Source organism: Dermacentor silvarum, chromosome 1 (assembly GCF_013339745.2).
Source record: "Dermacentor silvarum isolate Dsil-2018 chromosome 1, BIME_Dsil_1.4, whole genome shotgun sequence".
Classification (NCBI taxonomy): domain Eukaryota; kingdom Metazoa; phylum Arthropoda; class Arachnida; order Ixodida; family Ixodidae; genus Dermacentor; species Dermacentor silvarum.
Window position 1 is genome coordinate 279,631,252 of NC_051154.1, and position 25,315 is coordinate 279,656,566.

The following is a 25,315-nucleotide window of genomic DNA, read 5'->3' on the forward strand; positions in this document are numbered from 1 at the left end:
CAGTCTGAACACAGTTCAAAGCATTATATCAGAACGTGATCTGATCCGCGAAACATACTCTGACCTCCTCGATGGCTTCAAACATCAAGGTGTCATCGCCCTACGCTGCATCACCATAAGGCGAAACGGTGAAGATGTAATGACACGCCATATCGTCTTGACCTTTAATCGTTCCAGTCTACCAGACGCTGTGAAAGCAGAGTTCATCCACTGCAAAGTCCGCCCATAAAGTCCGCCCGCAAAGTCCGCCCATAAAGGAAGCCACACTTGCAGCTAGCTACAGGCCCATTGCCTTGACTAGTTTCTTGTGCAAGGTGTTTGAAAAAATAATAAACCGCCGCCTCGTGTATTTCCTTGAATATAACCGCCTTCATGACCACCGTCAAGCTGGATTCAGGTCTGGTCGGTCGACAACTGACCAACTTGTAGCATTTGAGTCCTATGTCAGGGATGCCTTTATCCACAAACAACGCTGTCTTTCTGTATTCTTTGACCTGGAAAAAGCTCATGACACGACCTAGCGTTATGGCATTCTCTGTGATCTGCATTCTCTTGGAGTCTCGCGAAACATAGAAAGCTACGTCTCCGAACGCACCTTCGTGGTTCGTCTTGGAAATGCTATATCGAAGCGGTTCATGCAGGAGAATTGTGTCCCCCAAGGTGGCGTTCTCAGCTGCACGCTTTTCATAGTTAAAATGAACTGCCTAAGCAGTGTGTTGCCCAAAACGATCTCTTACTCGGTTTACGTAGACGATGTCCAGATAAGTTTCAAATCCAGCAACTTGGGCATCTGTGAACGGCAAATTCAGTTGGGGCTAAATAAACTCTCAAGCTCGCCAGATGAAAATGGGTTTAAATTCAACTGTGACAAAACCGTCTGTTTACCTTTTTCTGAACAGCGTGGCATTAGGCCAGACCCCAACATCACACTGAACGGGCAGACCATAGCCGTTAAACAAGATCACAGATTCCGAAGTGTTGTGGTCGATAAAAAGCTCACCTTTGTTCCACATATCTAGCAGTTGCGATTGAAATGCTTGAAAGCATTGAATTTACTAAAGATCCTTTCCCATCAGTCATCGGGTACAGACCGCGACTGTCAACTGTACCTTCTGAATAGCGTTGTCCTGTCACGTATTGACTATGGCTTGGTAGTGTACGAATCAGGTCAAAGTCTGCGCTAAAGATGCTTGACCCGGTGTACCACCTGGGGCTCCGTCTGGCCACTGGTGCTTTCAGAAGTAGCCCAATAGCCAGCCTGTATGTTGAGCCGAACAGATGGTCACTGGAACGACGAAGGCAGTGCAGAAGCATAGTATATGCCACTAAGGTGCGCTCGCATGCAGAGCATCCATCTGGTGAACTCTTGCGGGACACAACCAACACCCAGTTGTTCTTGAGGCGACCATCAGCAACGCCACCATATCTCGTTAGAGTCGCATCACACATTGAAAGCCTGCACATACCGGTCTCCAACCTCCAGGTGGTCTCTCATAAAGACACCATTGCGCCGTGGGAAATACACGCTGTTAACTGTGATATGTGATTTCTTGAGGTGGGCCCCCGCAGGGGCGTCTGCGTCAGCAGGCGTTTGGTGGTTTGCGACACCACGGACCCGAGCACATGAGGGCTGGACCCTCCCGCGTGTAGCCGTGCGCGGCTGCGCCGTGTCTGGGGAAAGGGGGATCCTGGGGGTTGAGCCGATGCCGGGTGTTCGGACCTTTAAGGCCCCCCGGCAGAGGCAACACACCTCTTCGGCCTCTGCTTCACATAGACGGCACCCCTGGGCTGACCCACCCAGGGGAAATCGGCAGTTGCCTTTTCCTGTCCTCCTCTTTAATCTTCGTCTTTCTCTCTCACTTTCAATCTATCCTGTCTTCTGTTCACTTCCATTACTTCTAATTTCCCAGGCAGCTAGGGTTAACCTTGTGTGGGTACCCAACCTCGGATACTCCATATTTGGTTATAGTGGTGACGTACAGCTGGCGTCTGCAGGTCTTGTGTTTACAGGCCCTCCAGCGTCCCCTTGTTGGACTCCATGGTGGGTGGCTGGCGTTTCTGCCGAAACATGAATATTTTATGGCTAATTCTTTTCCCGCGCTTTCTGATCGCCCCCAAAAGAGGGGGCGCACCGAAGAAGTTTTTAAATTTTTTGGCCGACAAGTTGAAAACTTTCCACGCTACCACGTGGTACACAGTGAGAAAACTGAAAAGACCGTGAGAGTGATCTCACCCTTTATCGTTGCAAAGACTCTGACAGAGACTATAGGACCAGGTTACAAGGCGACGAGGATGGCCAGCGGTGACCTCCTCCTGGAACTCCGCGATAAGAAACAACATGATAAACTACAGAATCTAGTGTCGTTTGGAGACTTTCCTGTGACTGTGACCCCGCATCGCACAATGAACACCACCCGCGGTGTTATTTCTGATGACGACCTGTTGGAGCTCACCGAAGATGAACTTTTGGAAGGATTCAAAGAGCAAAATGTTTTGACTGTAAAACGAATCAAGATGAGGCGCGATGGCAAGGAGCTAAAGACAAAACATATAATCCTTACTTTTGGTTCTAGTGTTCTACCCGAGACCATTGAAGCCGGATACATTAAATTACGTGTCAGGCCATACGTGCCAAACCCTCTTCGATGCTTCAAATGCCAAAGATTCGGCCACAGTTCGCAGAACTGCCGAGGCCGTCAGACTTGTGCGAAATGCAGTGCCACTGAGCATCTCTCTGAATCATGCGAAAACTCTCTCCACTGTGTGAACTGTGATGGGGAGCACGCCGCATACTCGCGGTCGTGCCCATCCTGGAAAAAAGAAAAAGAAATTGTAACAATTAAAGTAAAGGAAAATCTAACGTTCAAGGAGGCACGCAGGCGGGTATCCTACCTGCCAAAGAAAACTTTTGCCGAAGTGGCGCGTCAGGGGGCAGCGTCGCAACGGCTTCCGGCGGCTGTCCGGCCCACACACAGTGAGCCGGCAGTGACGCCATCCGCCCCCCCCCCCCCGGCGGCTGCAGCTCGAGCTGCTCCGCCAACTCACAAGAAGGGGCCATCGACCTCCGGGCTGGTGGCCTCAAGGGCCTCGTCCCTCGAAACGAGGCCTTCCCGTCAAAACAACCGCTCGCAAGAGCGCGTGTCCAGCGCCTCGCAAGAGGCGATGGACACAACAACCTGCCAGACAGCGCCGCAAGCGCCAAAGGAGCCGCGAGAATCTCGCGATCGCTCCAAAAAAGAAAAAGCCCGCATCACAGGGCCCGACAAGGGCTCTGTAAGTTAAATTAGTCTCTTTTTTAAACACACAGCAGAAAAAAACACTTCCAACATGAATACACAAATAATACAATGGAACGTCAGAGGACTCCTACACAACCTCGATGACGTCAAAGAAATCCTACACAGGTTTAATCCTAAGGTGCTGTGTGTTCAAGAGACACACCTTAAACATACACAATCAAACTTTCTCCGGCAATACGCCATTTTTCGTAAAGACCGCGATGACACAGTCGTGTCTTCCGGTGGTGTGGCTATTGTAGTCGATAGAGGTATTGCCTGCCGGGAATTAAAACTTCGTACGCCCCTAGAGGCAGTTGCTGTCCAAGGGGTGTTGTTTGACAAGCTAATCACTATTAGTTCCATATACATCCCTCCCAGCTATCCATTTAATAAAACGGAATTTCAAAACTACATAAATGAGCTTCCGGAACCATACATAGTTCTCGGAGATTTCAATGCACATAACACCTTGTGGGGAGACACGCGTTGTGATGGAAGAGGTCGCCTAATTGAAAACTTCCTTTTTTCCTCGGGAGCATGTTTACTTAATAAGAAAGAGCCAACGTACTACAGCGTGGCGCATAATTCATACTCCTCCATAGATTTGAGTATCGTGTCGAGTACACTAATTCCGTACCTGCAGTGGTCCGTTCTGAAGAACCCCTTTGGGAGCGACCACTTTCCAATTATACTAAGCTTAACAAAACAAGATGGTTGCTCCCCACATGTTCCCCGATGGAAGGTTAACTCTGCTAACTGGCAACTTTTTAAAGAAATAACATATTTAGGCCGGGATGACATTGCGTCTCTTAACATAGACGATGCTGTGGCGTATATAACACGTTTTATCACTGACGCTGCAGAAAGGTGCATACAACAAACTAATGGACTAGCTAATAAGCGTCGCCTGCCTTGGTGGAACGAGGAATGCCAAAAAGCACGTAAAAAGCAAAACAAGGCCTGGGGATTGTTTCGCAACTCCCCAACAGCCGAAAACTTGATTAATTTTAAACAAGCAAAATCGCAGGGCAGGAGAACGCGCAGACGTGCTAAAAGAGAGAGCTGGGAAAAGTACATCTCCAGCATAAACTCGTATACAGATGAAACGAAAGTCTGGAATAGGGTGAATAAATTAATAGGTCGGGAGTCACATCCCCTACCCTTAGTAAATAGCCAAGGTGATAGCCTGGAAGACCAGGCGGATACTCTAGGCAAACACTTCGAATATGTATCGAGTGAATCGCACTATACACAATCTTTCCTGAAGTTCAAAGAACGCGAAGAGCGGCAGCCCCTTAATAGCAAAGGTTCATCAAATGAGGCTTACAACCGACCATTCAGCTTAGCCGAACTTAAAGCATCTCTCGCTTGTTGCAACAACTCAGCGCCAGGTGGCGACCGTATCATCTACGAAATGATTAGGTACTTACACCCCGAAACACTGACAACACTCCTCTCTCTTTAATGCCATGTGGGCGGCTGGATATATTCCTTCCTTGTGGAAAGAAGCCATAGTCATCCCGATTCTTAAACAAGGCAAGGACCCGTCTTTAGCTAGCAGCTACAGGCCAATAGCGCTAACAAGCTGCATGTGCAAGTTGTATGAAAAAATGATAAACCGGCGCCTAATCTGTTTCCTAGAAAATGACAAAATACTAGACCCTTTCCAGTGTGGCTTCCGAGAAGGTAGATCAACAATAGACCACCTTGTTCGCATCGAGGCAAACATCAGAGATGCGTTTATACATAAACAGTTTTTACTTTCGGTCTTTCTAGATCTAGAGAAAGCGTACGACACGACATGGCGCTTCGGGATTCTGCGAGATCTTTCCGCGATGGGGGTCCGTGGAAATATGTTAAACACAGTCGAAAGCTACTTGTCTAACCGGACGTTTCGCGTAAGAGTGGGCAATGTTTTATCTAGAACATTCACCCAGGAGGCTGGCGTGCCACAAGGGGGTGTGCTTAGTTGCACGCTCTTTATTGTAAAAATGAACTCCCTGTATACAGTTATTCCACGCAGCATGTTTTATTCTGTGTATGTCGATGATGTACAGATAGGTTTCAAATCATGCAACATTGCTATCTGCGAACGGCAGGTACAGCTTGGATTTAAAATAAATGCAAAGAAAAGTACGTGCATACTTTTCTCAAACAAAAGAGGCATGACAGCAGTGCCAAATCTCACGATTAATCAAGAGGAACTATCCGTGAGCAGTGAACATAAATTCCTGGGAATAATTCTAGACTCAAAGCTCACCTTTATCCCCCACCTTAAATATTTGAAGGCAAGGTGTCTGGGGACGATGAACCTTTTGAAAATTTTGTCGCGCGCAACATGGGGTAGTGACCGAAAATGCCTACTGAACTTGTACAACAGTCTTGTCCGATCACGCCTTGATTACGGGGCTATAGTTTATAATTCCGCAACGCCAAGTGCATTAAAAATTCTAGACCCCGTTCACCATCTGGGCATCCGCCTCGCGACCGGTGCTTTCCGAACAAGTCCGATCCACAGCCTCTACATAGAGTCGAATCAGTGGTCACTTCATCTGCAGCGTTCATACAATAGTTTTACATATTTTCTTAGAGTACACGCGAACATTGAACATCCCTCTTATTCAACCATAAACGACATGACCACTGCCACACTCTTTCAAAATCGACCGGCATCGAGAAAACCGTTCTCTTTGCGTGTGCGGAATCTTAGTGAGGAAATGGGTGTTCCGTTGCTTGAACACTGTCTTATGGCTCCAGCGAAACTGTTACCGCCGTGGCAGTGGCAGCTCATAGAGTGTGACACATCATTCGTGGAGGTCACTAAGCACGCACCAGAGGCACATATCAAAATGCATTTCCTTGAACTACAGTCCAAGTACACATGCACAGAGTTTTATACAGACGCTTCTAAGTCACGTGACGGGGTGTCGTATGCAGCCGTCGGCCCATCCTTCTCGGAATCCGGTGTACTCCACCCGGAAGCAAGTATCTTTACGGCTGAGGCCTATGCTTTATTGTCAGCTGTGAGGCATATAAGGAAATCTAAACTTCAAAAATCAATCATATTTACAGACTCTCTAAGTGTCGTAAACGCTTTAAAGTCACCCTGTAAACAGAAAAATCCTACACTCATTGAGCTCTATTCCGTACTGTGTAGAGCATATGTATCTAACCAGCATATCATTATATGCTGGGTGCCTGGCCATAGAAGCATTGAGGGTAATGTGCTAGCTGACCGAATGGCTACGTCAATAACATCGCACGCTACTAATCCTACAGCTGCTGTTTCTGCAACAGATTTGAAACATTTCTTCCGTAAGAAATTGCGAAGCCATTGGCAACGTCTGTGGGATGCACAAACAAATAATAAGCTTCACTTGATTAAGCCACAGTTAGGTTTCTGGCCCCCCGTAACGAAAACACGACGAACTGATGTCCTATTCTGTCGTCTCAGAATAGGTCATACATTTGGCACCCATAGTTTTTTGTTACCCGGGGATGAACCACCAACCTGTGGTAGATGTGGTAAGAGGCTAACCGTCCTCCACGTTCTCTTGGAGTGTCGGGATGCCGAAGCAGATAGAAAAAAACATTTCCCTTTAGCTTACCGCTATCATGTCCCTCTGCATCCCAGTATGTTTCTTGGTGAGGAACCACTGTTTAGCACTAAAGCAGTCCTCGCTTTCTTAAATGACGTGGTACTGCATGTTGTAAGCCCAACAAATTCATAGCGCATCCTCTCTCCAGAGGATGCCGCTGTGATGGTAGTTTTGTATAAGCACATGCCTCCAGGCCCTTGTGATTCAAGGGCTCTGTTTAGGCAGTAGTGCTTCTTTCCAACTACTACATCTTAAATATTTTAAATATCGTGTCATTCTTTGTCAGTGCATTCTTCATTTCATAGTACACCTCATTAGTCATTGCCATGATTTTAGTGCATGTATATTTTACGCATTTTACAGCGATTATTTTTAGGCCCCTTTACAGCCACACTTCATCTACTTCTCAGAATTCATCGCTCCACTGCACACTCACAAACACTGGCATGGCGCTCTTTGGCCATAACTGGCCCTTGCGCCATAAAACACCACACATCATCATCATCTTGAGGTGGGCATCCTCCTTGCCGTAAGGGACATCCTACAGAAGAAACAACCAGCCTCCATCATATATACACAAACTCCCTCAGTGCGGTGACTGCGTTGTCATCCGGTAAAAAGCATAAAAATCCAGTGACTAATTTCCTTCTAAAATGTCTTATGTTGGCTCACAAATCTAAACTCACAATCACACTATGCTGGGTACCGGGACACTGCAACATAGCTGGCAATGAGGTACCTGACAGACTTGCGCAGTCAGCTGCTCTCCGTAATTCTATTGACATAGATAATGTACCCTACGAGGACCTCAGGCCACACATTAGAAACAGAATCCGTACGCAATGGCAAGAAGAATTGGGTGCAGCAATTTAAAACAAACTTCACACAATAAAGCCCATTATAGGAAGATATGCTACCGACAAACGCGGCAGATATAAAGAGGTTACACTATGCAGGCTTAGAATTGGACACACACGTGCAACACATTCACATCTGTTAAACAGTACTCCAGCACCGCACTGTCGCAAATGTAGTGATCGACTGTCCGTCATTCATATTCTAATCATGCGCAAGGGGCTAGAACCAGACAGGAGACGTCAATTCCCAGAACTGTACACAAATTAAATACCTCCGCACCCGTCCCTCTTTCTCGGCGACTACCAAATGTTTTCACTAAAAAGATTTTTTAAGGTTTTAGCGAGTGAACGCTTCCTACGTGCAATTTCATATTTCCGTTGAACTCAGCCTTGTCTCATTCCCGAGGAAATGGCTAAGATTTTTTATCTTACATGTCAGGCGCTCCGCACTCCTTGCCCTGACAAGGGCTGCTGCTGAGGCTGCGTGACCTTGTAAATGTCATACGCTTTGCCCGTAATCATCAAATGTAATCATTACTCAACTATTTTAGGCCCTATACACCACTGTTTCTTATCCTTCTCTTTTACTGCTTACTAATCTGAGTCGACCATCAACCTTGTGTTTGGCGCTCTTTTGGCCACAATTTCCCTTGCGCCATAAAAATCTACCACTAAGTGTAACGCCACATAGGTCACGCAGAGCTTCCTCATTGTCCTTCTCACTCAGTTGAAGCCCTCCGAAGCTGCATCTTCTTTTCCAGCCATAGTCTGTGCCAGTCACCTAAACAAATTGGGGACTGAGAAAATATACCCATGGGTCAGTAATAAACTGCTGGGAAGCTAACGAAACCACTGCTTATTCTCGGTATCATGATTACATGGCTATTTAGTATTTCTTTTTTAGCGTCTATCGGTTTTTCTTAAGAAATAAAATTGCATATGGTATACTGACATATGTAATTTATTAATCATTTCTTGATATATGTGGTATGAAGTAGAGAAAAATATGTCACATTTATCGTCTGATGTATTATATTTTATGTATCGCGTAGCAGAACAAGAGATAAAGTACCTGTGCTGGCGGTGAGCTAAAAAAGGAAAACCGTATGGAAGACTTCCCGGCGATATTAACTTGTGCCGGCAACGGCATTTATGCGTCCTCTCGTTGTTTCGGCAGCCAGTCATAAAGATAACGCGAAAAATTCCAATCAAGAAACGAGTTCAAGAGCGCGAGCGACACGTAGCCACAGCTTTTCATTCGGAGAGCGTCTGCTAGTTCAGCACCGCGTAGGGGGAGCCACGGTCGACAGAAGAGAGAGTGAACGCCGGCGCAGGAGGAGGAGAGATGAGATGGCGCTACTTTTCTTTTATTGAGGGGCCTTAGGTCACAACGGCGCACTGGCCCACTACCGGAAACCAGTTACGCTGGAACTGGGCTTCACTTACCTCATATGACACCATGTGGCGCTACGTTCTCGCGAGAGCTAATGCGCTACCTGTAAACGGCGTCGGATCGCCTTTCTCAAATGCGCTTGGAAATGCGATGCGCCACAGTCGCATTCATGTAAACGCTACTAAACATGGCGACCACCCGCGCAAACAGCCGCATGTCGTCAGCGTCGTATTCAAACGCGGCGCTGGCACGCCTGCAGGCGAAAAAGCTTCGGATTTGTTTCAGCACTGAAGAGGACTTCTGTATACTGCGAGAAGTTTCAGCAACGAGGCCGTTTGGTGACGATTTGAAGTGGATGACCGCGAATACACAAAAATCCTGTTTTTATTGAGCTTTACACATACCTGTGCAATATTTATTCATCTGGTAGACATGTGACAATATGCTGGGTTCCTGGCCATAGAGGCATTGAGGGTAATGAACTGGCAGACAAAGTGGCCACATCAATTACATCTCAAGCTATTAACCGCTGCTATTCCTGCCACAGATCTAAAGCCTTTTTTTTGCGAACGAAACTGCGAAACCCCTGGCAACGCTTGTGGGATGCCGAAACAAATAATAAGCTCCACTTGATTAAACCACAGTTAGGTTTCTGGCCCTGTGCAACGAAAACACGACGAACCGATGTCGTATTCTGTCGTCTCAGTATAGGACACACATATGGTACTCACAATTTTCTGTTGACTGGTAACGAGCCTCCAACCTGTGGTCGATGTGGTGAGAGGCTGACCGTCCTCCATGTCCTCCTGGAGTGTCGGGAAGCCGAAAAAGAGAGAAGGAAACATTTTCCTCTTGCATACAGCTATTGTGTCCCGCTCAATCCGCCCATGTTTCTAGGCAAAGAACCACTTTTTACAACCAAAGCAGTCCTCGCATTTTTGAACGATGTTGTCCTCTACATGTCATAAGCCCAATAAATTCGTAGCGCATCCTCTCTCCAGAGGATGCCGCTGTGACAGTAGTTCAGTATAGCACCTGCCTCCAGGTCCTTGTGGTTCAAGGGCTCTGTTTAGGCAGTAGTGCTTTTGCCAATTACTACATGCGAAATAACTTGAATATCTTATCACTCTTTTTCAATGCATTCTTCATCTTCATAGTAAACGTCATTGATCATTGTCATAACCTTATTACATGTAGATTTTACGCTCTTTATACCCGTGTCACACGGGCAAAGTAAAGTGCACTGTGAGCGAGTGCACTTCGCGGCTAGTGTCATTCGCAGGCTGCCACACGGGAACGCTGAGTGACACTCACTGCAGAGTGCACTCGCCGGCGAGTGTGTTCGGCGAACTCACTTCGCGGCGGCGAAGTGTGTAGCCTCGTTAGCAATGCTTAGAAGATACATAAAGTGATATTGGAAGAAGAGTCAGGAGCAATTTTAATAACATTTGTCTAAATTTCTAACGTTCCAAGACAATAAAATGCGCCACACCACAAAAAAAAAAAGAACAGCAAAAGAACTACTCTCGCTCTCGGGCTGTTCACGACCACGCCGGATAATGAATGCGCAGTTGTTTGGCGGATCGAGTCGTTTTGCCTGTTGCTGGTCAAGTTGCTGTCGTTGCCAGCGCGTATAAAGGTGGATTGTAAATGTTGTTTTTAACAATAAAAACTGTTTTCGTGCACACATTTTTATATTAGTAAACATATGCTTTCCCGTCTGACTCCCGGTTGCCACGAACATCAATTTGAAAGAACACTTTTCTTTCTCGTGTAGCAGCGCACCGCCAAAGTGACACTCAGCGCGCTGAAGTGCACTCGCTCAAAGTGCACTTTACTTCGCCCGTGTGGCACGGGTACTACAGCGACTATTTTTAGGCCCCTTTACAGCCCCGCCTCATCTGATGTTTTATCCACGCCTCATAATTCACTATTCATGTACCACTGACACGCCATTGTCATCGCCTTGGCGCTCTTTGGCCACATCTGGCCCTTGCGCCAATAAACGCTACTCATAATCATCAAGCGTTGCGCGGCCGAGTGCAAGGTTCTTTTTTATTGCCATAGCAATTACATGGGCACGTCAACCAGATTTCTGCCGCCGGCGTCGCCGTGTGGTTCCGTATAAAGTCCAAGGGCGATAAAATCGTCGCCACGCGCCGTATGCGCGACTGAAAGCGCGCAGGGGACGCGCGCTATCACGGAGAGCGAACGCACGGCGGAAAGCAAACGCGACCGTCGCGCGAAAGCCCCGGGGGTATGGGAGGGAGGGAGGCGGGACGACGCTGTGCTGCGGCACCAAATGCTTATCTTTCAACAGGCCGCAAGGAGAACTGGCCACTCAATCTCCCACGCGAATGCAAGAAAGCGGGAAGGCAGCGCCGGAGGTAGGGGGGGGGCGGCAGCTTCTACCCTGCCAACAACTGCGTTTGTACTTTTCCCCGCTGTGGCGCTCGCCGTCTCTTAAAAGCTATCTCCACACGGCTCTGACCTTTGTATGCGCCGTGCATTCGCCGCTCAGTTTCCATTGAAGCAATCGACCACGCGAACCTTCGCCCGCTGCGGCGGCTGCGCTTGCTGCCAGCGTTTTGACAGAAGCTGTCTGCGGTCATTCAGTGTGATCTATTCATGTTTGCTTGTGCGCGCTGACACCACGCGTGCTAATTCATTTAGTAAGCGAATGTGTCCAAGTTTATGCCGCCGATGAAACTACTATCCCTACTCCGAATAGGTCTCTACTAATTTGCTATCGCAATTGATGCTTCGCTTTTCGGGAAAAGCTGCGACATGTTTTTTTTTAAATTCACTGACAGTTGTCAGTCATTCGAACATATTTTGTTTAAGTGCGGTGTTAACTTTTGTCAATTTGTCAATAAAGAGCAATTAGCGAAGTAACACTATGCAGCGTTCATTTGTTGCGGGCAAATAAGCTCCTCTCTCGAAAGCGCACGTTCCTATACGGTGGCTTGCATTTTTCCCTCGCGGACTGCTTTTGACACTATCGTCCAGCAAACTGTGAGCTTTCGCGGCAACTGCAATAAAGAAAATATCGCTGCGCGCAACGCCAGCGAAAAAAAATAACCGCCTCACGTCCGCAATGACGTCGGCTCATGATTTTACCGATAAGCAGCGAGCAATCTATCATTCATATGCAAGCTGTTTGTTGGAGTGCTTTCCGCCGGTCACCGCTGCTTTGGAAAACGGAATGTGCCTGGAACTCTCGCCGTAGAGTAACATACCAGGATAAGAGAGAACACTTCCATAGGCCCCTGCGGCCGATTTTGGTTCGCAGCGCACCTAGCGGGTGTGTGGAATCTACGCAGACTCAGAGATTGGGACCGCAGCAAAACTAATCTCGAAGGCTATCTTCTAGCGATTAGAAAATGTACACGGCCTCCAAGATTGCTTCCGTGCGAGTGCTCGTCCCGGAGGCTATATTATGGCTATATTTTGATTTTTTTAACACGTTGCTTGCATGCATCGAGTAGCTTCGTGTAAGCTGTACCGCCAGAGCAGCAAGCACACGATGCCACTGTGTGTTTATGCAGGCACTTTAAATAAACATGACAAGTGTTGGAAGAGACGAAACTTTATTTTTCAGTCATTCTCAGTAAGCACGTGTACACTTTTTTTTCGCAACGTTCGATGAACGCAAGCACAAAAAGATGAGTGCACTGCACAATGAGAGACATGCCAATACAGCAGCCACATGTTGAGAATAACTTTCACAAAAGGAATAAACAGGCGATATTATGAAAAACCCCACAGCACAGTAAAACTGCAGAAGACGGCATTAGCATTAAAGAGGAAAACAACGCTCGTCCTTTGAAGCCTAAGCTTTCTTATTAAGTGGTAGTTTCGGGCTGCATAGCAAACAAGGAATGAAGGCTGCTCTCTCCCTGTCCTGCCGTTGTTACTGCACCTCGCAACACAGCAGTAATTCCCGTAGTACTTGACTGGTCGGCATGACCTTAAAAAAAAGTATTCCTTATGTCTTCTCTCCCGTCTTCACACAAATTTTCACCTACCCGCTTCAGATCGCCCTTTCGCGAAAAGCGTCACGTGCAATTGTCGCAGCTAAAAAAAAAGCAACCTTTCGGTGCCATGCATGCGCCACTGAGGCAGGAGTGTTTATTCAGAATACGTCGTAGCCACAGCTTACAAACATTCTTCTCAATTCGCAAGTTCTCTCTAATTGCGCTCGTAACAAAGGCTTCAAGCAATCTGCGCACGCCACGAATAACGATCCTAAGCATAACTGCATTCTTTCACACAAGTGCAACACACGTGCATTAAATTCAGACTACGTATGCCGGCGTGTGCCGACACACTTTCTCGCATTCAGACTACGTATGCCGGCGTGTGCCGACACACTTTCTCGCGCCCAGAAACAATTTTCTCGCAAACATGCTGCGCAGAATTCCAAATTGCTGTTTCTTACATAATGTGAAGCAAACCACGAACATCATGCGCGAAGTGAAGAACACAAAACGCTCTCTGCGCCGAACAGCACAATGCGACAAATGTTAACTTACGGCTGAAGTGACAAATACATAAGCAATTTGCAAAGTAATGAAGGGAAAAAAGAACGTAATAAAGGCCTTCTTACCAAGCAGCAGCCAAGCAGACAGACACGTTCTAGCAGGCGAACTCAGCAAAGACCACGCAGACGTTATCGCACATCTTTTGTAGCGTCGCCTTGCCTGATCACACCATGGCCGATATTTTGTAGCGATGCGTTATTCTTTATACTAGTCTTATCATCCACCGCTCACGGCCGGCTGATCCTGTTGATAACGTCTACTTCTACAGCCACATAGACAAGTAGACGTATAGTGCACTATAGAAAAGTTACTACAATAGATAAGTAGTACGCGCGTTCCCTTGGAGACAGGGAGTGTTGTATTGCCCTCTAGCGGGCGGCATGAAGCTGCGTAGCTCGGCCGCTTTTAGGCTCGAGTGGCCACTCTTGTAATCCGTATGTTATACCCGTGCCACACGGGCAAAGTAAAGTGCATTTCGAGCGAGTGCACTTCAGCGCTCTGAGTGTCACTTTGGCGGTGCGCTGCTACACGAGAAAGAAAAGTGTTCTTTCAAATTGATGGCCATGGTCACCGGGAGTAATACGGGAAAGCATATATTTATTAATATAAAAAGGTGTGCACGAAAACAGTTTATCATTGTTAGAAACAACATTTACAATCCACCTTAACAAGCGCCGGCAACGACGGCAACTTGACCAGCAACAGTCAAAACGACTTGATCCACCAAACAACTGCTCAGTCATTACCCGGCTTGGTCGTGAACAGCCCGAGAGCGAGAGTATAGTTTTTTGCTGTTCTTGTTTTTTGCGGTGTGGCACATTTTATTATCTTGTAACGTTAGTAATTTAAAACAATGTTATTAAAAAATACTCCCGACCCTTCTTTCAATATAACTTTATGTATCTTCTAAGCATTGCTAACGAGGCTACACACTTCGCCGCCGCGAAGTGAGTTCGCCGAACACACTCGGCGGCGAGTGCACTCTGCAGTGAGTGTCACTAAGCGTTCCCGTGTAGCAACCTGCGAATGACACTAGCCGCGAAGTGCACTCGCTCAAAGTGCACTTTACTTTGCCCGTGTGGCACGGGTATTACTCTATCTCGCTGCAGTGGCTACTCTCGCTATCGGCGCGCTAGGGCAAAACAGCGCCGCGTATCGCGATTTTGCCACTGCCGCCACGAGTCACTTGTGCCAGCCCTCGGAAACTCCGCTGGTTTTCTGTCCACGAAAATTGCAGCGCCATCCATGACATGGATGCGAAACCAAAATCGCTTTTCCTTTTTTATTTTTCTTGTCACGCTCTCTCAACTGTCGTTTCTCTCTCGCCTTCAACTATCGGCGGCGCGGCTGGCGCGGCCCGCACTCGCCGTCGGCCGTGCTGATAATGGCCGAAACGGCAGCAATTTTTTTTCTGGCATTATGCGGTCAGTTTTGCGGTTTTCGCCTTCCTCGCTAGCAGTGTGGTCCATGTGGTACCCTACCGGTGCACGTTTGTCGGCTTTTTTCCGCAATGTCTCGCAGCTGTCGCTGTTCGTGTATAGTTTGATGGTGTACGAAAACATCAAGACGGAAGTGAGCCATGCGACGTGAAATGCTACCGCATCCTTAAAGACAACAGGTGAGCACTTTGCAGTTTACTTCCCGGTTTTTATTTGTGATAGTAATTGTGCGCAGTCGTACATGGCTGTCCGGTGGTGAGGCAGGAGCTAGCTGATTTTAACACCACAACGATGCAGGCGTTTGGTGTGTTGCGCCACCACGTACCCGAGCACATGAGGTTTGAACCTTCCCGCGTGTAGCCGTGCGCGGCTTAGCCGTGTCTGGGGAATGGGGGATCCTGGTGGTTGAGCCGATGCCGGGTGTTCGGACCTTTACGGCCCCTCGGCGGAGGCAACACACCTCTTTGGCCTCTGCTACACATAGACGGCGCCTCCACACTGACCCACCTGGAGGAAATCGGCAGTCGCCTTTTCCTGTCCTCCTCTCCAATCTTCGTCTTTATCTCTCACCTTTTCATCTTTCCTGTCCTCTTTTCACTTCTTCTTACTTCCGAATTTCCAGGCGGCAAGGGTTAACCGTGTGTAACATATCCAGTCTTGGGTATATACATTAGGCTATAGTGGCTGTGTACTGCTGGCGCTGGCAGGCCTTGTATATAAAGAATCTTGCCGCGTCCCCTTGTTGGGCTCCGTGGTGGGCGGCTGGCACATCTGACGAAATTTATATACTCTTATGGCTTTAAGCTCATTCCCATAACTGCCTGATCGCCCTCTTTTGAAAAGAGGGCGCACCGATGAATCTTTCACCTTTTTTGCCAAGAGCAAGGAAGTCTTTTCACGGTTCCATGTGATCCATACTGAAATTCCCCAAAAGACTAAGAAGGCTATCTCCCTTTATCGTCGCGAAGTGCCTCACCGACACTCTGGGCACCGGATACAAAATCACAAAAATGGCCAGTGGCGACCTTCTCTCCTTGAAGTTCGTGACAAAGTACAATATGAGAAGCTGACAAATATCACTTCATTTGGTGATATCCAAATTTCGGTAACCCCACATCGTTCCCTCAACAGCACACGAGGTGTAGTTTCAGAACAAGACCTCCTAGCATTGACTGAGACAGAGCTCCTAGAGGGCTGGAAGGAACAACATGTCACGAATGTGCAGAGAATTAAGATCCGACGCGACTACAAAGAAATTCCGACGAAACACCTCATTCTCACTTTTTGCACCAGCACACTCCCTGAACAGATCGAAACAGGCTACATAAAAATCAATGTCAGGCCGTACATACCAAACCCACGACGCTGTTTTAAGTGCCAAAGATTCGGTCACGGCTCTCAGAGCTGTCGAGGCAGTACTACCTGTGCAAAGTGCGCCTCGCATGACCATCCCTCGGACAACTGCAATCACCCACTACACTGTGCAAACTGCGATGGTGAACATCCTGCTTATTCTCGTTCCTGTCCTTCATGGAAGAAAGAAAAAGAAATAATCACTCTAAAAGTCAAAGAAAACATTTCGTTCAAAGAAGCGCGCAAACGCCTCTCTATTGTACAGGGACCAACATTCTCCGAAGTGGCACGGCAGGCGGCAGTGCCACAACGGTTCTCGGCGACCGTTAGGGCCACGCAAAGTGGACCGGCGGTAGCACCACCTGCCCCCACTGCGGGATCAGCTAGTGCTGTTCCGCCACCCAGCAAGAACAGCCAGCATCCCTCCGGGCCTGCGGCATCTAGGACTTCTAGGGCCGCTGCTCGTGCAGATAAGCCCGAATCACCCGCGAGCGTACACCGCGAGCGGGCATCCAGCGCCTCGGCGGAGGCAATGGATACATTACCAAGTGTATCGGCGTCTCAGACGCCGAAGGACCGGCGCAGCTCTCAGGAGCGCGCCAAGAAAGACAAACCCCGCATCACGGGGCCCGGAAAGGGCCCTGTGGGCTAACATAACTTTCCTCTCTTAAACACACAGCACAAAAAACATTCATTATGGATACACAAATACTACAGTGGAATGTTAGAGGACTTCATAACCTCGACGATATTAGAGATCTACAAAAACATAATCCAAAGTTGCTGTGTGTTCAAGAGACACATCTGAAACCCACAAATACAAACTTTCTTCGTCAATACACCATCTACCGTAAAGACCGTGACGTGGCGAACGCCTCGTCTGGCGGTGTAGCAATAGTTGCCGACAAGTCTGTAGCTTGTCAATATGTCGCCCTTCAAACGCCCCTTGAGGCAGTGTCAGTTCGGGCACTTCTTTTCAGCAAGTTGGTAACCGCATGCTCCGTTTATACACCCCCGAATTTCGTGTCCAGGAATTTCGTGTCCAAGTATCATCATTGGCGAGGGATGGTGTAGCGCGCTTTGGTCTCGGCAAGACCCGCCTCTCGCACACCGAGCTCAGAGTCACGACAAGCTGCCTCGTGCGCAGTATAAGTAAACATTTTACTTTGCAGTGCGTCACGTATCTCGAATACATTTTTGACACATCATCTCTGGATATTATCTGCTTCCGCCCCTACCTCTACGCGAAGTTTCGGAATCACAGCGCTAAATGTACAAATGGCTGGAAAATTGCGAACAGGTAGCACTTGTTGAAGCACCTAAACTTGTGTTGCCTCCCCCGGCGCCCTCTTGTACTATTCACCTGATAACATGGGGGATAATATATATATATATATATATATATATATACGCAAGAAATACAACTTCGCGGTTATCTTTTGGCTTATTTACCCAACAGTTTCGGTCGGTGGAAGGACCTTCTATGTATGTATATATATATATATATATATATATATATATATATACATACAGGGTGTCCCAGCTATCTTTAGCCAGGGTTTAAAAAAATACTCCGATGCGCCCTAAGACGATGCGACCAAATGCTTTTTGCTTACCATCGTATGGAGTGAGTCGGACCATTTTTTTGTGTTCCGATTAATTGGTTAATTAGTCAAGATTAATTAACTTCCGAAGCAACAAAGTTAGGCAAGTAATTCCTATAGAAAAGAAGTAGACTGGTCTGTCAAACGCCCAATTAAAAAGTTTCTAACTTTCTATCCATAACTGGTGTTTTCCAGATTACTGCAGATGCCCGTGAAATAAAAAAAAACCACGTGACATACGCGCTTGAGCGCCGCCATTGTAGTGCTCTCAAACTTCGCGCGTACGAACGAACATCGCATTTAGCCGGGTGTACCGCCGCTTAATAGACGACAGGTCGAAGGCGAAGACGTTGGTTGTGTGATTTACGCGAGCGATATCGCCTCTCGCGGCGGTTCATGATGGCGATAAGCACTGCAGACGCAGCGAGTATCGTTTGCGCTGCCGTAAGGAACGGTTGCGTCATTTCGCGATAGCTGTAAGGACAATAATTATGCCCGAAAATTTTTTTTTTCAAAACGCTGACAATGGCGGAATAACGGACACCTCAACGGCCATGGACTGTTTTTTGATTGATGTTATGTTTATTTGGCGACATGCGCTTTCACAACACGTACTCGAAGAGGTCGGTCACCTTGTCTTGCGATAGAACACTGGGACCTTTTCAGCAAGTTTGCTGTCGCTGCCTTGAGTACGATCGGTGAAATGTCGTGGCATACTTCAGTATCCTCTTCTGTAAGTCTTCTGGGGTCGTCGTTTCCGGGTTGTATACGCGATCCTTAATGTAGCCCCACAAAAAAAATGTCACAGTTTCGCCCTAAGGGCGAAGCAATGAATGCGGCGTAAGTAGACCGACAGAAGAGAGACTCGATGACCACGAGAAGGCGCGTGTGAAACGGTGGTGTTGATGAGAAGCGCGTCCCGTGGGCAGCGCGTGCGAAGGGACACACCTGTAGCGCTGCACTGCCGACCCGGGCAGCATTGCATGTGTAGCGTGCGTTAGAAAATGTGGCCCGACTATTACTAACTGATTGAACAAGCGTGGTGTGAGCGCGCACAAACAAACATGAATAGATCACACTGAATGACTGCAGACAACGACTGTCAAAACGCTGGTAGCAAGCGCATACGCCGCAGCAACGGGCGAAGGTACGTGCGGTCTATCGCTTCAACGGAAACTGAGCGGCGAATGCACGGCGCATAAAGGTCAGAGCCGTGTGGAGATAGCGACGGCGCGAGCGAGCGACGAGCGCGGTTGTTGGCAGAGTAGAAGTGCCCCCCCCCCCCCCCCCGCTCCCTCCGGCGCTGGCTTCCCGCTTCCTTGCTCGCGCGTGGGAGATTGAGCGCGTTCGCTCTCCGTGATAGCGCGCGTCCCCGCACGCTTCCGCTCGGGCATACGGCGCGCGGCGAAGATTTTATCTGTAGGGAACCTCACGGCGACGCCGACGGTAGAAATCCGGTTGAAGTGTCCATATAATTGCTATCGCAATAAAAAAGTCAAGAGGGTTAAGGTCGGGCGACATTGCCGGCCACTGAACGGGCCCGTTACTCCCAATCCACTGCCCTGGGAAGTTCAGATCAAGCCATGCGCGTGCTTCGCTAGAGCTGTGGGCTGGCGCCCCGTCATGCTGATACCACATCGCGCCAAGCGGAGCGAGCGGAAGTTTTCAACAGGCCCTTTAAAAATCTCACTTACGTACCTCCGGCCGGTCAGTGTGTTGTTGAAAAATAGTGGGCCAATGATTTTGCTGTCATGTACGCCACACCAAACACTAAAAAACCATTGATATTGGTGGCGGGATTTTCCGAGCCAGTATGCATTTCGGTCACTCCAGTAGTGTGCATTGTGGACATTTACTTGAGAATTTCGGGAAAAGGTGGCCTCGTCAGTCCAGAGTACCTTGCCTAGAAAGTCACTATCCTGTTCCACTTGAATCAAAATCCAATTCTCGAAGTCGAGTCTGTTTTGAAGAACCCTGGGCTCCAGGCATTGACGCAACTGCAGATGATAGGGGTGCAGTCCAGCTGCTTGCAAAATCCTCCAGACAGTTGATTTGGACACTCCAGTCTCCGCGCTCACGCTACCTATGCTAGCGTGTGGATTCGTCGCCATATACGCCAACACATTGGAGCGCGGCTCGTCTCTTTGCCGCTTCCTTACAAAGCAGCCGTTTTGCTTCAATGACTCATAATTATTCACTAAGGTCACGGGGCTAGGTCGCGTGCCAGGGTGCCAGCTGCGAAATATTCTTGCAGTCTGCCGTCTCTGTCCTCCTGCAGCGCCTAGGGCAAGGACCACGTCTGCTTTTTCTTCGTGTGAATAAGGCATCGCAGTCGAAAGAACTTCGCATCAACAGCCGGCACACGAGTATGTCGCTTTCCGGAACTGCGGCGTCTGTCAATCGCTTTATGCAGCGCGAGCGATAACGGTTGATGATTTCGATCGCACAACCACCTCCGGCTTCACAGCCCTTTCGCCTTTAAGCGGCGGTACACCCAGCTAAATGCGATGTTCGTTCGTACGCGCGAAGTTTGAGAGCACTGCAATGGCGGCGCGCAAGCGCGTATGTCCCGTGGTTTGTTTTTTATTATTTCGCGGGCATCTGCAGTAATCTGGAAAACACCAGTTATGAATAGATAGATAGTTAGAAACTTTTTCATTGGGCGTTTGACAGACCAGTCTACTTCTTTTCTATAGGAATTACTTGCGTAACTTTGTTTCTTCGGAACCTAATTAATTAATCTTGACTAACTAACCAATTAATCGGAACACAAAAAATAGTCTGACTCACTCCATACGATGGCAAGAAAAATGCATTTGGTCGCATCGTCTTAGGGCGCATCGGAGTATTTTTAAACCTTGGCTAAAGATAGCTGGGACACCCTGTATATATATGAACCAGAGAAGGGACACCGACGGCCTCGATGTTTCTTAATCATGGCCATATAAAGCCAACAGATACTGAAGTCAAGGAAAGCATCGGGGAAATTAGCTACGTTGAAATTGGAAGAAGATAAAAGAGAAGACAAAAGCAATTGGACGAAAAGTAACTTGCCGCCGGTCGGAGCCGAACCCACAAGCTGTACATTGCACTACCAATTGTACTACGGCAAACGTTTCTCAATACGTCCACTAACTTCTAGATGTGTTCTAGATCTAGCCCTGGGAGGGTTAGCCAGCGCCACTCAGAGCCATGGTGGGCTGATGTGGAACATCCATTTTTGCTCGATGGCGTCACGTAACACGTGAACTTAGGAGTGCAGTCTCGTGGCTAAATATTCTCGTATGCTACCTGATGACATCGAGGCTGCCAGATTCAAGACCCTCCTATCAATGAACAAGAGAAGAAAGGAAACCGAGGGGCTCGGTTTTTGTTAATCATGGCCATATAAAGCCAAGTTGCCAGGTTGTGGATTCGGCTCCCACCGGCGGCAAGTTGTCTTTTCGTACACTTTCATTTCTCTTTTCTTTATTATTTTCTATATATTAATGTCAACCACAGCAAATTTCCCCGAGGCTTTCCTTGGCTTCATTACTTGATGGCTTTATATGATCATGAGTGAAAAAAAAATATATATATATATATATATATATATATATATATATATATATATATATATATATAATATGCATTAGTGTGTGTGTTGTATGCAGGTATGGAGACGACAGATTGGAGAGATGAAAAGTTTTTCTCCTCCTTGACCATGCTTGGTCGTCGTCGTCATCATGTTCCCTGCGGCACAGAGGTCTATCCCCAGCGATCTTCCAATTGCGTCACGACAGCTAGTTCTCTATCGCCAAGACGGTGCCCTCCTTCTCGCGGAACACATTCCGTAGCTCTAATCGACTACCGGGTATCCTACGCATTACATTCCTACCGGGCCCAATTTCTTCCTCTTATAGGTACACGAAAGGAAAATATTAAGTGGAGTTGAATTGACAGCTTGTCTGTCGAGAAGTCTACCATCATTTTCTTCACGACAATATGTGGCGTTGTTGCGTAGAGAATTGCAACCGAAAGTCGCTGCCGCTTCTCAATTCGAATCGCCCGCGCCGAAATTGAGAACTTCTAATCTCTACGTCACCTTCTGCTCTGCCGCTTTCTGCGAATAAGACACTGCCCTCTCAGCTCGCATCGGCGGCGTTCCTCGAACCGGCTGCGTCGGCTAGCAGTATGCGCCTATCGCTTGTTGCCCCACTTCCTCTTTTCCTGCGCGCAGTGCGAGCGGGCTCGTCTTCCGCTGCTCGCTTTTCGCTTGTAACGCATCTCGTCTCCTGGCTTGGTGGGGGCGCCAGCCGCCCAGAACACTGACGTCAAAATAAGAGAGAAATATCATAGTCCACAACAGGCGGCGCCACTCAGATTTTCCATTTTTCTTCATTTTCTCGCTTATACAAAAGCTATATTCTTGTAACGAATCACGAATTCGTGATTACAGAATCCTAGTCCTTTAATATAGTTTGACGTATTATTTTTCTTTAGTTTCTAATGACGACTTTCTTTGTGGGCGTAGCTCGGCGAGCGTCTCTGCTGCAAGTCCTCTTTGTCCGGATCACGCCGTAGTCTTCATCAAGCGCCACCGTCGAAGAGCAAGCTATAAAGTAGTGGAAATCGACGCCTGTTTTCACATTGGCGGCAGCGGCAGCATCGAATAAGCATCGTCCAAGTAACAACCTGCCTTTTTGCAGATAACGTCGGCTGTCCTGTGACGTCGCTGCCGTGCCTGCTTCAGTCTTTGTGGGCGTAGCTCGGCGAGCGTCTCTGCTGCAAGCCCTCTTTGTCCGGATCACGCCGCGCAGTCAAGGTAGATATACTGGTAGCGAAGCTTCCATAGAAGCCCATACGTTCAAAACATGGTTGCTTACCGGCGGTTCATGGGGCTTAGCGCCATCTGTGTGAGGAGGGAACAATTCCGGCGGAAGAAAAAATTATTTGACGTCATATCCGTCAAAAACAAAAATGACGTCATTTTGTTCTCATAGGCGCGAAATTTGTTTTCGGAGGCCTGCCATTAGAGCTGTATATTCAAATGCCCCGCCATTCGACTTCATGGGCTTTCCGAGTTTTCAGCGCGAAAAGCGATGCCGGAAAAGATCAGCCGTACGGGTGTCGAAATCGCATCGCTGCACAGAACATACTTTCTTTGGAGGCCGACGAACACTTTGGGCGTAGATTGCGTAGAGTGCTCGTACTTTCGTCGGACGCCAAGCCCGTCGGCCAGCGCTGTTGCACGAAAACAACTAAACAAGTATCTTACGGTCGCAACTCACTACTTTTGACTGCACAGGTTAAGAAACACTAAAACTACCCGCGTCACCTAATTCAGACAAACGTCGACATGCAATACAACACATGTGACGGGGGCGTATTGTAACACAGGTGAACTTTGCGAGTGCCCCTTTCCACGCACTCCAAGAGTTGCATGGCATTGCAAGTGATAGCGGCGTCAACGCCCGCTGCTATCGATGGGCGCTCTCACGGTGGGCCCTGAAAAAAGGTATATATTGATAATGATCTAGTAAAATACAGTTGTATCTTTTCTCGCTATGCATATATAAAATGAATAAGGAATTTTATTTTCGTTGAATAAATCTAACTGCGTCTCGCTTTAATTTAAAAACGTTTTTTTTTTTCTTTCCCAGTGTTTATTCCCTCCAAACATAGTCGCGCTTCAATCGCTGCTCCCATAACCACCCTTGCTGATGTCGGTGACAATTGGTTCTGAACCGCTTTTCGCCCGAAGCTTCGCGACCTATGTGGATCGACCTTGCCGCAGTCTTCAAGCGTCACCGTCGAAGAGCAAGCTATAAAATAGTGGAAATTGAGGCCTGCTTTCACATTGGCGGCAGCGGCAGCATTGAAGAAGCATCGTCCAAGTAACAACCTGCCTTTTTGCAGGTTAGTATTTCTATACTTCGTACTTTTTTCCCTATTGCTGCTGCTGCTGCCAAATTGTGACCATGTCCTGCAATGTGATATGTGCCACTTGTGAGCTAACGCTTACTGTTTTAGACTCTACCATTGAATGTAGTGACTGTACTTCTAAATTTCACACCGGAAAATGCTCAGGAACCTCAGACACGGCAATTAGCTCAAAAGGAGATGCATACCGCCTGGCTTGGCGCTGCACGTCTTGTAGAAGACAGAAATTACGTGAGCAACCCAACAAATCTTGTGATGATTCTGACGCGCAGGACGTGCGGCAGTTGTTAATGACAATTAACGGAAAGCTTGACCAGCTGTTGCCACTCCGAGAGGTAGTTGAAGGCATTGAAGATACTTTACAATTTCTGAGCGAACAGTACGATGAACTGCAACAACGAACAGAGCGAAATGAAAATGAGATCAAGGAACTAAAACTCAGAACCGAAAGGCTTGAAGGAAACGAGAGTGACGTCAATCAGCTGCAAGCTGAAATTGACCAACTTGAATGGAGGAGCCGTCGCTTAAACCTGGAATTTCATGGGATTCAGTACTCTGAAAAAGAAAACCTGCTCGAAAAGCTAAACAAAGTAACCATGATGCTCGAACTTCCACAGCTCTCAGAAAATGACGTTGTTTCAGTTCACCGGCTGCCGTCAAAAAAAGAAAAGATGCCGGGTATAATCTGTCGCTTCGCGAAACAAGCCGGTAGGGACCGCTGGTGGAAAAGCAGAAAGAAGTTGCGTGAATCGAAAGACGATGTATTCCTGCTTGAAAACGTGACAAAAAGGACCCGTGATTTACTCTTTGAGACAAAGATATGGGCGAAGCGAGCGAACTACAAATATGTGTGGCATAGCAACAGCCGTGTTCTTGTCCGAAAAGCAGACGGTGAACGCGCAGTGGCTGTTTCTACCGCGAGGGATCTTGATAAGCTCGTTTAAAAACAGTTCTTGATAACAATGACTTGTGCAAGTGGGGAGACTTACATATTGTCACAAGTATTCAGTCAGCATTTAGGTAAAAAAATTCTGCAATCCTTTAAATGCTTTCATCTGAACATCCGCTCATTCTCAAATAAAAAAAAACGACCTCTACTCGTTTTTTGAACAGCTAAGGCAATCATTTGATACGATACTGTTAACAGAAACATGGTCGATGAACGATACAGATATTTTCCGTATCCCAAATTACAGTACCTTCTACTTAAATCGGTCATACTCTTGCGGAGGCGGAGTATGCATCCTGGTAAAGGAAGTATTCGAATGCGAATTACTGCCCGAACTCTCTGCAATAACAACTGACTATGAAGTTCTAGCAATAAAA

At 47.6% G+C, this 25,315-nt stretch overlaps 1 protein-coding gene across 1 annotated transcript; it reads left to right on the plus strand.

The window, feature by feature from the left end:
• Window positions 1-372: 372 nt before the first annotated feature.
• LOC119440826 (uncharacterized) lies at window positions 373-25,009 on the plus strand. The gene is made up of 2 exons (XM_037705700.2): window positions 373-402; window positions 24,262-25,009. Exons 1-2 carry the CDS (start codon window positions 373-375, stop codon window positions 24,931-24,933), a joined length of 702 nt encoding a protein of 233 aa, XP_037561628.1. The 3' UTR covers window positions 24,934-25,009.
• The last annotated feature ends 306 nt before the right edge of the window (window positions 25,010-25,315 follow it).